General features: G+C 38.4%; 1 protein-coding gene across 2 annotated transcripts in view; it reads right to left on the reverse strand.

The window, feature by feature from the left end:
- LOC121281724 (diphosphoinositol polyphosphate phosphohydrolase 1) overlaps positions 1 to 14504 on the reverse strand; it is a 77021-nt gene that overhangs the window by 25810 nt on the left and 36707 nt on the right. For both annotated transcript variants that reach the window (XM_041194633.1, XM_041194632.1), the window contains one exon: positions 8920 to 9030. In XM_041194633.1, coding sequence (XP_041050567.1) covers positions 8920 to 9030 — 111 coding nt within the window. The remainder of the gene's footprint in view (positions 1 to 8919; positions 9031 to 14504) is intronic.

Genomic DNA, 14504 nt, shown 5'->3' on the forward strand with positions numbered 1-14504 from the left:
ATCTTTAACACGGATACAAAAATACAAATCAAACTTCAAAACTTTAAAGCTAAAACTCATTCCTAACACCCACAAATACCAATATAACAAACTCCTAACAATAATTACTGAACTTGTCACAATATTTAGATTTAAACCATCAATTTTCAACAACTGACATTGATTACAATAAATTAGGGCATTTGATGGAAAGAGTTTCATGATCATAATCAAGGATTCCAGTTAAAATGTCATCTTTGACTCAGTGGTAACACCTTGGAGCCAGATGATCATGGACTCATGACCAATTCAGAGACTGAAACACTTAATCTAGACTGACATTTCAGTGCATTATCGAGGGACTGCTTTATTGTTAAAGTTGCTGCCTCTAATGCAGCATTAAACCATCCAACAGTCATTGGACCAATATTCCATGGCACTATGTGACAAGCAGGGGAGCTTTCAACTTGTCTTGGCCAACGTTTCTCCCTCAACCAACAGAATCAAAAACAAACGATCTTGTCATTTAGCTCATTAGCCTTTGTGGGATATTGCTATGAACAAATTGGTTGCTACATCTCCCTGCTTTGCAACAGTGACTGCACTTCAAAACACTTCATTGGGACATCCCAAAGTGCATCAAAGCCAAAGGCACTATATAAATGCAAGCTATCTTTATACACAGCACCTTTAACACCAAGTTCATGGAATAATGGCAGAAAAAGATCAATTGATACCCATTACACTATTGAAGACTTATAAATCTGTACAATTCATGTTATTTCCCACAAAGTTTTCCAACATGTTCATGGCTGTTCAGTGCCTTTATGGAATCAGCGATTGATTAAATCCACAACACAAAGCTTGTTTAGCATTAAACAGAATAGATATGGCAGATATAATCCTGCTAGCTTATAAAATTGCCAACTATACTATAGTGGCTCCAAAAGTGCAGATGTGGTCTCTGTTGCTGGCAAGTCATCTGTCCTCTGACAGTCTACTTTGGTTGCCATGTAGCAACCAGTTGATCAAATCTCAACAGATATGCACTAAAAATTTAAATTACATATACTTTGTGCATGCATAATCATTATTTTTCATATTTTGTTTGTATCTACATTTTTTTCATGCATTTACAATACTGTTAAATCAGTAACTGTACAGAGCTCTATAATTCCATCAGCCTTTTATGTTTACGCAAAAGCTCTCCAACCCATTATACAGAGGCAGTACTCAAAGAGCTTCAATTCATGAAAATCTGATGGTCAGCAGAGGGTGGGTAAGGTCAAAAACCTCTTTACAATAACTCATTATGTTTATACATTAATCCTTGAGCTGTAAACTTATTCCACTGGCTTTATATTTCCAAATCATATGTGCAAAATGTCAGGGATCTTAGACAAATTTTACCAGGTCAACCAAATCAGATTAATGTCAAAGAATTTTCCAGTTTGTGCTCGTGAATGGGTTAAATAATGGTAGAAAAAACAAAACAAACCATGAGTGCAACGTTTAATGGTTTAGAGTACCTTAGTTTTCTACAGAAGCTGCAAGCAACATTCTTTTACACCAATCAACAACATGCTTTGCACTGACAACCAAGCTGCATATAAACTGGTTTAGGCCAGCCCGGATTACATTCTGGCATTTGCTTGGCTGCAGAGGAATAATGCTGAGATATCTGACCTATTGAACACTGTTGTGGTTTTCTTTGTTTGCGTTAGCAACCAAAATTCAACGATTGTACCTCAGAGTGAGTATCTCTTATAAACAAGGCCCAAATTGTTTTCCACTCCCACCATCCTTTCTCTCCACATTCTTTTTCAAAAAAGACAAAATCTACTCATCTCCATAGCTTAATTTTATTTTCTTGGCAGTGATCTTCCTCAATTTTAGTGCCCCAGATTCTGTCAATGCCACAAAATACCAACAGGAAGAAGTTCATAATGCATCTATTTTCCACAAGTAATTGGAGCAACAGTGAAAATAGTGTTATTTTAAAATTATTTAAAAAGTACAACCAAAGGCCATCACATTTAAACTTTGTTGGCGTCATCATTAGTCTGACTGATTTTGTAGTTTTCCTGTCTCCCGGTCTCAAAAGTTCCAAAACTGCTGCCTTCATAATACTTCTCCCAAAAAAATTCCTACTTTAAAAAAAACAACTAAACACTTTTCCCTTCAGTATTTTAACTGCAAAGGTGAAGTTTATTGAAAATGCACCATTAACTAGAGAAATTTTCTAACTCCTATTGCTGAATAGGGAATCACACTTTTTTCTTTCTCTTTCCACATTATCTCTATTTTATCAAAATTCTATCATCAGCACTGCTCTTATTTATGCTTTCCCCCAAGTATTCCATCCTCCAGTTGTCTTTCTACCTGCCTGAACTCATGACCATCTCCTGCTCTAACTTATTCTTCTCTGAACTTCAAAAATGGAATTTATCTCTCTCCCGTCCTCTTATGACAGCCCCAAATGCAGGTTTGGAGGCGGCTGATCAACACTTTTTGATTTATCTCATCGTCTTTCCCACTCTTTTCAGCTTGATGTAATCCTACGCTATGGATCTTGACCCTTCTCAAACAAATAATTGTTTGTAAGCCGTACCAAAATAGCACCCTGGTGTATATTGCCATTTCTGTAGTTAAAATATTTATAATATTCAGTCACCATGTTAAAGCATTTTGACATTAACCGACAGCCTGCAAACTAATTGTTTTAAGATGGAAAAATACTTGAATATATTAGTATAATAAAGTCTATACAGTGCCTTTAACATAGTAAAATGTCCTAAGGCACTTCACAGGAGTAATTATTAAACAAAATTGACATGAGCCAAATAACGAAATGCTAGTACAGCTACTTTTCAAAAGGTAGGTTTTAAGTAACATGTTAAGAGGGAGGTAGGTGCAGAGAGGTTTACAGAACAAATTTCAGAGTTAAGGGCCTTGACAGCTGGAGAAGCAGACATCAGTGGTAGAACAAAGAAATCAGGGTGCATAAAGGCCAGGTTTGGCAGAGTGCAGAGATCTCGGAGCTATATGAGCCTGGAGCAATGAGGAGCAGGGCCCTGAAGGGATTTGAAAACAAGGATGAGAATTTTAGAAATTGAAGTGTAGCTGGACCTGTAACCGATGTAGGTCAATGACCACGTCTTGATGCAAGTTACCGATTGATCCTTGGGGTGCTCTAGAGAAAAGGTGATGTGGGAGCAGGAAGAAAAACAGGTGGTGATTCACTAGCTCTGACTAGATAGATAGGAATGGAACCAAGAACTGGCCCACCCAGCTGGACACTGGAAGAGCGGGATTAGAGAAGGATGTGGTCAGCCATGTCAAAGGCTGCAGACAGGTCTAGAAGGGCGAGGAGAAATAGTTTATCACAATAACTATCACATAGGATTTACAGATTAGACAGGGCTGTTTCTGTGCCTTGGCAGAAGCAAAGCCCAATTGGAATGATTCTAACTTGGAGTTGTACAGAAAATTAGTATGGATTTAGCTGGAAACACATTCAAGGGCTTGAGAAGAAAGGGCATTGACAATAACAAGCCCATTAAGACTTACAGCTTTCCCTTTAAAGAGCTGTGGAAAAAAGTCTACATTGCACAAAGTCAACAGATATCGTTTGTGAAAAAATAAGGATTTAATCATATTGTGGAACTGACAAATTGTCATTAAAGACTTTATTTACTATGCTAGGGGACAGAAAATAGAACAAATATATCAGATTTACACAAATAATAAGTTTCATGATATACAATGAACAATGTCCATGATCTTGGTGAGTATTTACAGAACCTTTAAGACAACAGCTGAAGTAGTGTGCGCAATTTTGGATCCCATATTATAGAAAAGATGTTTAAGTGATAACAACAGCTTGTAGTTATATAGAATCTTTAATGTAGTAAAAGGTGCTTCAAAGCAGAGTTATCAAACAAATTTGCCACCAAGCCACAAAAGGACATAATAGGGCAGAGGTAGGTTTTTAAGGAGCATCTTAAAATAAGAGGAAAATAGGAAGGGAGTCAGGCAGAGAGGTTTAGGGAAGGAAATCCAGATCTTCAGGACCTTGCGAGCTGAAGACACGGTCAATCGATTGATGGGGTGCAGATATTGCAGAAGGTTATAGGGCTGGAGGAGATTACTGAGTTCAGAGAATACAACAGAGATTCACTAGCATGCCAGATGATAAGGAATGAATATAAATAAAGGCTTGGAAAATTGGGTCATTTTCATTAGAACTGAGGAGATTACACTGATTTGAGATAGGTATCATGAAGCAATGAGGCAGATTTTTTTAATTCATTCTTGAGATGAGAGAGTCACCAACAAGGCCAGCATTTGTAGCCCATCTCTAACTGCCCTTTAGAACGTGGTGGTGAGCCATCTTCTTGAACTGCTGCAGTCCCAAGTGGTATAGGTACACCAATGGTGCTGTTAGGGAGGGAGTTCCAGGATTTTGACCCAGCCACAATGAAGGAACAGCAATATAGTTCCAAGTCAGGGTGGTGGGGAACTTGCTGGCGGCAGTGTTCCCTGCGTCTGTTGCCCTTGCCCTTCAAGGTGATAGAAGTAATGGACTTGGAAGACACTGTTGAAGGATCCTCGGTGAGTTGCTGCAGTGCATCTTGCATATAATACATGCTACTGCCACTGTGCAGAGGTTCGGGGGGTGAATGTTTAAGATGGTGGATGGGTTGTTAATCAAGTGGGCTACTTTGTCCTGGATGGTGTCAAGCTTCGTCAGTTTCACTCATCCAGACAGTCACTTGCCACTTACCAGCCCAAGACTGAATGCTGTTCAGGTCTTGCTGCATGTGGGTACGGACTCATTCATTATCTGAGAAGTTGCGAATGGTACTAAACATTGGTTAAATATCAGCGAACATCCCTACCTCTGACCTTATGTTGGAGGGAAGGTCATTGATGAAGGGGCTGAAGATGATTAGGCCGAGGACACTGCCCCAAGAAATTCTTCCAGCAATGTCCTGGGGATGTGATCACTAGCCTCCAACAACCAAAACCAGCTTCCTTTGCACTAGGTATGAGTCCAAGCGTTTTCCCTCTAATTCCCATTTACTTCAGTTTTGCTAGGGCTCCTCAATGCTACACTCGGGTCAGACGCTGCCTCACTGTCAAGGACAGGCACTCTCACCTCACCTCTGGAATTCAGCTCTTTTGTCCATGTTTGGACCAAGGCTGTAATGAGGTCTGGAGTTGAGTGGCCCTGTAGATAGAGATTTCCAGTAATTCAAGGGTACAGAATGAGGGGGAAAATGAGAATAATTGTAAGAAATTCATGACAGAGAACACACAAACATTTTTTTTTGAAGTGAGGGTTTTGAAGCTGTGAAATGTATTGTTACAGTTAGTGACTGAAGCAGAGGCCATGTTAACATTTAAGACTAGGCTAAGTTGATGGTTGCAGAAAAGGGAATAAAGGAATATAGTAACAGGATTAGAGCTGATGTTCATAATCAGCAGGAACTCAGATTAGCTGGATGAGGAGTTCAAACTTCTTTGGAAATTAGAATCCTCTGAAGACTCTTCAGCTCAAGATGGTATGTATAAGTTAACTGAATTACTGAAATTGGTGTCTAACCCAAAGTTTAGGTGCAGGTATTAGTCCTCATATTTGGCAGGACTGTTTCAGCATCAAATATTTTCCATGTAGTGCTATATGCTGGTTAGAAATGGCTTTCTTGTTAAATGAGAGCATTAACTTAACACTAAAGATAGATTTTTCCCCATTAATTGTAAAGATTCAAGGTAGTCAGAACAATGACAAATTAGGCCATGAGTTAACAAATGAGGTCCTTTGCATGTACTAGTAAGATTAGCTAGAGATAGACATATGAAGAATATCTGAAAACCAAACTTACTTTGTTCAAATGTTGCAATACTGGGATGGCATGATGTGTGACTTGCACTGTCAATGTGACAGTTTTGGAAATGAGGACCTTTTGGATGAAGACGTGCATCTGGGAGACCAGCTGCTGTTGGCTTTATGAAATAGGTGACATGAAGGGAAGCATTCAAAGTTCTAAGCACCAGCAAGCCTGTGGAAGCTGATGATCCCATCTCTACTATACAAGTTGTATTTAATGAAGTGGATATCCTGAGGAAGAGGAATCAATCACCTGTTGAACGCAGGTCTTCACAGCACCTTGGTTAATGTTAGAGCCTTACTGGCAGGAACCAGGCCCACGAAAATAGAGGCCCATCACCTTTATTGCAACTGACATAACTCTTCAGGTCTTCATGGGAGTTTTGTTTTGCAGAACTGGCCGATTGTTTCCTTGATAAAGTGCAGTCTGCACATGCAGGCTCCCCCAATAGAGCCTCAAGTTTCATTGGCTCCCTGTACACACTAGTAGCAACTTTGGTTCAGTTTGCAGACATGGTCCTCAAGGACTGTACCTTCTGATTGTCTTTCAGGCCATCCATTATAATCAAAAACAGAATTAACCCAGTGAATTAGGCATTTTTTAATGTTTTCCTCTTTTTGTGTAGAAAGAATTAGCTGGGAGCCCTAAAACTAATCGCCCTCAGACATTAATGGCACTCTGTTTGGAAAAAAACTGTCAAGAAAAGATGCCCATGCTAAAGAGAAATAGAAGAAAATCTCAAGGTTGCACAGCTTTCTTGGTACCTTTGCTGGCTTCCCAGGCCAAGAATCACACGAAGCCCATAAATTATATCATTACCAGGTCGTGCATGCCATTAGTTTTCAATTTAAGCCACTGCATCATAAATACTGATGCAAATCCAGCAAAATGTGATCAGCGTTGATTGTAATGAAGGGATGAACAATAAGAGCAAATGTTTATGTGTCGTCCTCTTGTTCAGTGTGCCAACAGACAGTTGCGAACTAATGAGGGATTTTTCTTACAAAGCATCTGCTCAGGATTTCTCCAGATATAATGAAAATTCCAACTCTCTAACATCTTTAAATTCACCCGAGACGTTAAGCCTTAAGGTGACAAGGAGGTCTTGTGGCGCATTGGGCCAGGAGCTCCGGTTGAAGTCCCACTTCAGGATTTCATGGCCATGGAAGGTGCGTACATAACGTGACAAAAAAATCATTAGCCTGTGAATCCTTCCAATATGCCTGATGGCAGGTGGTAAAGAGTGAAGAGTTTCCTGGTCAGCCATACTGCAGAAGGCAATGGAAAACCACTACTTTGCCCAGCATAATCATAGACCAATTCAATGGAAGTCCATTTCTCCAAACCCTCTTAGGGCCTGGTACATGAAGGAGGAGGAAGCCTTAATGAAGCAGCAATCCCAAACATACTTGGTCAAATTCCTGAATGCGCTAATAGATTTTCTGCTGAAAATGACACCTGAGAAAATTTCTGTGCTATGACCGAACAGATAAGGAAATGGTTTTCCTCAAGGTCAAGAGGGGCTAAATAGATAACATACAATGCAGTGACCATTCACAAGTTATACTTTCAAAAACTGAAAAAATTACCAAAGTAGATGATGGGGCCACAAATCCCTCAAAAGGGGCATAAAATGGCAACTTGGCCCAAAAGATTTGCCTTGCCACCAGAATTAAGCTCTTTGCATGATCGGAGCAGATTTTTACACCAGAATTGAGAAAATTCAACTAGAAGTTTAATAGATAGTCCATTTGGACAGTTACTTCAAAGCAAGCACCTGTATTGTTACAACTGTAATGTTTTCTAGAATGTATCTTTTGCCTCAAAGTCCAACCATTTTAACTCCTTGCTTTCTTCTGAGAAATAAGCCTGCCATGCAATTATCCAAACTTGTCTGGAACTTAGTAGACAACAGAAGACTTGGCTAATGGAATTGCCGTCAACATTCCTATACATACAGCATGTCAGCAGATACTATGTCAAAATACTTGAGCAAAGGTCACTCCACCAGACTGTTTCGTCGGTGAGCTGCCCATGTGCTGACACAAAGGGATACAGCACACATGTTACCCTGGTTATCCAACAAGGTCTTCTTCAGCAAGAGGAAACATACATGGCAGCGTAACCTCACAGCCCAAGCTGAACTGCACCTGAGGGAATCTGAAATGTGTAGAGAAAGGCCAAGAAAAATATGTGACATCCACACTGAACTAGAACTTGAGCAGAATTGGTCTTAACTTGAGTTAATTTCATAAGACATCTTGCTGCAATGACTCATTATTATTCTCAGTACCAGGGATGAAAACTGTGGAGGAAAGTCTGGAGCAAATTTAAGTCCTTGCCTGAAGCCTGTACCCCATCAAGTTTGTGCTTCGTCTAACTCAGCTGATTTACCAGCAGACCATACCAGCAGTTCATAGCATCACACTTCAGCAGTGGAAGCCCAATGAGCCAGCAGGATTTTGACAGGGCAATGCTTTTTCAAGTGACTGTTGTGACTTTTGAGTTACAATTTGAATGCCAACATTTGGAACACCTGGTTAAGAATGCAGATGCTATTATGATGAACATAAACTCAGTGAAGAATAAAACATGACAAATTTTTAATGTACAATAAGAATTACAAGAACAGTTGAGGCTTTAGCAATGTGAAATGAACCATCAGAACTGCCCCTGATACATGGAGACGGGGATATTACACAAGGTTATAACTATTCTTGCAATTCTCCCACCTGGGTACTTGGAACTGATTTATTGATATGCAAAAAAAAAGTTGCAATTAAGAATTAAATGTTTTTGTCAATAGCTGTATACAGAAATAAGTATCTTGCAACTATCAGCCAAAGGTAGTAGAGATTGGAAATTGGTATACTTCAGCCAGGTCTACACAAAGTCCCCTTCAATTAAAAAGATAGAGACTGAAAAAGAAGCCAGCTGACTGGCAGAAGTAAACTAACTTCAACAGACGTCTGATTAACAAATAGTTTTTAAAATTAGTTGACAGTGAATTTTAAGAACACAGAACAAATGAGTGCTCTGTACATACTTCTTCACAGACTTCTCGGACAGCTGCCACACTCGGTTCCTCGTCAGGCTCCATGCCACCGCCTGGCACAATCCATCTGTCTGGGTATCGACTGCTGCTGACCAACAGAACCTAGGATAAAAGAGTATTTAACTTAGGAAAAAGGGTACTCTGATTTTCTTCTATCATCTGCAGTCATATTTGAAGTGAATCAATTAAGCCCTCATGAAGAACATACATTTTCCAAAAAATGTACCACACTGTGAAAGTAGGACACCAGAAAATACAGAACCCGTTTGTTACAGGCAATGCTCAAATAAACAAGGTTAGATCATTTCTATTTTGTCTAGCACAGAACAAACTACTCAAACTATTAGTTACCTATCTTAATTAATTTTTAGCTCTAATATGTACAAAGAAAGATGTGCAAAAATTCAATAAATTAGGAAATTACAGTTTAATGTCAATTTTCCTTACTAACTAGGATCAATAGGTTTTCTGTCTTTTATGCCATGCAATTTAGTGCCCATATCAATATTTTCATCACTAATACCAATATGTTAAGCAACGTGGTGACTTTCTTGTAAGGTAGAATGATATAGTCAATCATAGAAGTTTTGGCAAATGAATCCATTTGGCCCACTGTGTCTGTCAATGTTCATTTCAGGCATTCAAATGTCTGCTCAAATCCCATTTTCCAGCTTTTCTCTGTAACCTTTAAATATTGTGATTGCCAGAAGTGGTATAATATCTGAATGATGTTTCGTTGGGAGAAAATGCTTCCCATCTCTTAATTTACATTTTCAGTACATAACCTGAATAAATGTCTGCTTACAACCAAGTCTGATCCTCATCTCCTACCAGACCCTCATACTGTACAATATTCTTTTTCAAGAAAAAGGGCCTTGCCCTTAATAATTTAAAATTATTAGCTCATAACTCATGTAAATGATAATTTAAATTAAAACATCAGTATAAATAAACACAAGTTACTTCAGTTACTACAAATATTTTCTGAATGTTTCATAATGTACAACTTTTCCCAGAAATATCTTGTAGACACTCCAACGATTTATATTTTTGCTGCTTATTTGATTAATCAGCAGCCTTTTGATATTTTATGGTACAATCTCTTAATTCACAATATTGCATGCAATCTACAATAATATTCTTTTTTTCCTCCAGACTGTTTTGATCAGTTTAAGGGGTGGCAACTATTGGCGGGCGGTGCCTGATGCACGCAGAGTACGTGAGCACACAGAAGTCTGGAGTGCACGGTGAACGTGCGGCTGCTGACAAGTAGCCGCAGTAGCAGGGTGATGAGGGTTTGGTGGAAGACAAAAGCTGCATAATTTAAGGGGAGCCCAAAAACGTTACCCTGGTTGCAGAGTGTGTTTCTGGAAGGGATGGGATTAATCGGAGGGAGTAGATAAGATGACGGAATTAGTTAAGTGTGGCGAAGTGCAGGGACAATTGTTTGAAACACATTATTCAAAGGGTATTCAAAAGCTAGGATTCATTAGATTTGAATTAAAAAGAATTTTATGAAAGCTATCAGGTGGATTTGAATACATCAGCATTGATTCTACAAATAGAGAGGATGACGACAATCTATATCTTCTACAGTCTAACACCAATTGCTACCACGCAAACTTGGACTCAAGGAAGGTGCAGTTACAATGTTGCTACAAAACTTGAAAGCTAAACAAGGCCTGTGTAGCTGGAAAACTCTCTTCTTTGACGTTAGATGCTGAAATTGTAACTAGTAGATTTCAAGAAAAGCTGTTTATTCCTGGAATAATATTGAACCCATCAGATGTAAACCTGCCTTTTCAACTCAGGAGAAAACAAGTTCCCAATTAGACTTTCATATTCTATGAGTATAAGCAAGTCATAAGGGCAGATTCTTGACAGAATTTGTATTTATATTCCTACGTCTGTTTTTACACTGACAGCTTTGTTTCTATTCCCCCCAGATTGAGAAGTTTTGATTCTTCAAAGTCCTTGGCAAAGAATAACTGTAAATCCTGTATTAATAGGAGTACTGTTGCAATAGGGATACAAATTTGACTGCAAATATTTTACAGGTCTCTGCTAGCTTGTCTACAATCTCCATGATTTCTGTACAGTAGCCACTAAGATTAAACTGAGACAACATTATCAACAGAAAAATCAGGCACTAAACAACAAACTCAACTATGTTACCACATCTATAGATGACATTATGGAAATTGAATTAAGCAGAGCAGAATTGGCCCCTTCCTTATTTGTGCTATGTTGCATCTTAAATTACTGAAAGGACATAAGCAGTTAATAATACAGCTGTAAGAGTCTATAGAATGTCACTAACAACAAACAGCAACATTTCCTGTGCAGAAACCCTCCAACCAGGGAGATCCATACGATCCTGTGGCAATACCAAAAAAAAAACTGAACATCTGCACATCTATGCCCTTGAAATCTCTCAACAGCTCCACTTGGAACTTTTCCAGAAACTAAGTTCTTTCAGGTTTACAAAAGATAATTTCTTGAAATAGGATTCGGGTAACCATTAGGACACTAGTAAATAAGTCTTTACAACCAGGTGATGGCCATCACCTATGAAAAACAACTATAAAAATATTGTCAGCAGAAATGAGGCCAAAGAGGACTTCTGCATCTAAAATGCCCTTTAGATACAACAATGGCTGGTCCAAAAGCTCTAAAAGTGTACATCGTTAAGGTCTACAGCAGTCTCGAGCATTTTACCTGAAAATATATGACAATATTTGCTTCCTACCTTTCTTCGTTTAACACCATCAGCGTATCCTATTTCTCTCTCTCTCATGTGTGAGAAACTTTAAAGGAAAAGCTAGATATATGTTATTATTTCAATTACTCCATGTGGTAGTGGGTTCTACATTCTAACCATTCTCTAGTAGTTTCACCTTAATTTCTTACTAGTGACAATTTTATATTTATGACACAAGAAGTTTTCTTAGCCACCTCATGTCTAAGGCAAACTAAAATCATTACACCTCATAAGGGAGGAGGATGATGTTACTTCTTTTACTGCGACGGGAACATCACTGTTGAATAAGATTGAGAGATATGCCATTTACATTCCCTGGTGACAACAAAAAGGGAGACAAAATGTCGTAATTGATGGGTCAGCTTTGGGAAACCATATCAATATTCAGCAGCAAATATTTAACATTGGGATGTCATACATGGGAGATTGCCATGAACAAAAAAAGCAGCAGCCTACATCTAAGCAATTGGAACACAGAGGTCAATAAATGAGAACCAAATTAACAGGTCAGGATTTGCTGTGTCAAGGCATCTAATAGTGTCTGCCATTAGTTAGATTTTCCCTTGCATGCTTTAGGTTGTAATTTTTTTTGCGTAGCAGGTTGCTGAAAGTGCCAGCCGATAATATGGCAGCAAGGGACTGAACAAAACAAGCAACTGTGTATCTCCTTAGCCAATCAAGTGAAGGATTGCAAAATTAACAGTTTAAATGATAGTGAAGAAAGTGGGTGAATCCAATATTAAATCAGAGAGAGAGAAAAAGACACAAAGTAGTTTTCCAATGTTTTACAGCAAATTTATGAAATTTCTCCCTTCTGATCTGGAGTCACCATGTTAAATGTGCTGGTGCTTGAGTCTCTGTCAGCATTTTCTTTACTTGTTATTCAAAACTGTCATCTCAAGTGAATTGTATGCATAACATATCAGTATTTAAATATGCAATCCTCTCCCATGTGACAACTTCTTAAAACACAGTTTGCAGTTCTCAGAATAGACAAGAGAATGTGCGGCAGTAGAGAGTGGAAAAAAATGGTTGGAAGCCTGGAATTTGATACCAAGCTGACCTTCCAAAGTAAATTGTCTTTGTGCTAATTAGACAATACTATATACTGGGCTAGGTACTTAAATAATATCTAAAATATAACAGGGCTGAATAGTGTCATACATTGCAAATAATATTGTACAACATAATTTATTCTTTAACAGGAGAAAACTACATAAAGGAAACCTGCCAAACTTTGCTGTTAACCATTCCCAAATAGAGCATTGCTCTAAATTCCTAATTTTTGCACAGAAAAATGAAAATTTAAATATTGTTATAAATCACATGAGATTTTTTTGGGCAATTTTTTATAAACCCATCAGCAGAGAGACTCCTACAGTAGCTCAAAGTTAAACATATTCTCCTGCATCCTACTGTACAATACAAAACATAAATATAATCATGTTCCTGTTTGTGTCAACTTGCCCGAATTCATTCAAGGCGTAGTAAGAGAATTATAGCTAATTTGGGCAAGGAAAGAAGGAATCCACTCGGGTTCCGGCTCCTGGGCACTAACAAGCGGCCTCCTACTAGAGGTGTCATTCAAGAGTGCTGGACTTAGTCAGAATCAGGCTTGGCTGCAATCTATTGGAAGTTGGTGATAAATCAGTCTAGCATCACATAAGATTAGTGGACATAAGGGAAGTAGCTGAGCCAACTCACGTGAGCATCAGGAATCAGTTTCAGGATAGGAGGTAAAATAGTTGAGAGGGGAGGGAGTATAAATGAAAAGTATGGGGAAGCTACCAGCAACAATTAAATTCATTCAGAATAATTATACTAAACATCAGCTGTGTTTTTAATACAAGCTTTTGTATAACTACTGAACTACCATTTGACATTTTCTGGCATTTTTAATACAAGGTTTTTTTTTAATGACAGTCTCACAGGAAAGTATTGCAATGGTTATAATTCCATTTTGTTTTTGTTGAAACATAACTTGCAGCTACAATTTTAATTAGGCAATAAAACTCACTCATGGTGTAGCATGTCTGCTTGAAGTGGTCACATGGAATTCTGACGGGTGGTGTTGTGGCACGATGGTAGTGCCCCTGCCCCTGGGCCAGAAGCTCTAGGGTGCAAGCTCCATGCCAAGGCTTGTGGGCTATGGAATGAGCATTCTTGACGCGGTTCAACAGGCTGATAACCAGCCCGGGAATCCTTCCACCACTGTTTCCCAAAGGGAAAAAAGTGTGTGTGTGAAGATACACTAAAGAAAGCTGAATTGAGAAATGCAAACTTTAGCAAGAATTGTGTCACATCAAAATCAAATTTCTAACTACTTCATTTATACCATTTATAATCTTCAGGTCAATAGTCCTCACAAACGTATTCAGGTTGTTCACTCACATGGACCTGTGGTTTTTTTTGTAATCTCTGTCAAAACCATTTTCCTTTGCTCCCAACAATATACTTTTCAAATATTTTCTAATGTGGTTTCATAACTTTTAATGATGGTTTCCAAGATAAAAGTCTCTTTTTCAGGGAAAAAAAAAATCAACAAGCTAAATAAAGTTTTCAGTTTTGTTCTCTCCCTCTCTCTCTTACCCATGATTAGTTAACTGCAGGACACAATTTCAGGACTTTTCCTTAATTAATTGGGTTTTTTGAAGAAATTTGTTACTTTTTATGATCCATTCAAAGTTACCTAATGGAAAATAAAAACTTTATCTGCGCTGCACTTATTTTGGATATGGAACTACCTTTATGGATTTTATTCATTGGAATCAGTGGGGTGCTTGCTGCAGCTCTTGCATAGTTAACTGAAACCCAA

The sequence above is a fragment of the Carcharodon carcharias genome, chromosome 9 (genome assembly GCF_017639515.1).
Source record: "Carcharodon carcharias isolate sCarCar2 chromosome 9, sCarCar2.pri, whole genome shotgun sequence".
Lineage (NCBI taxonomy): Eukaryota > Metazoa > Chordata > Chondrichthyes > Lamniformes > Lamnidae > Carcharodon > Carcharodon carcharias.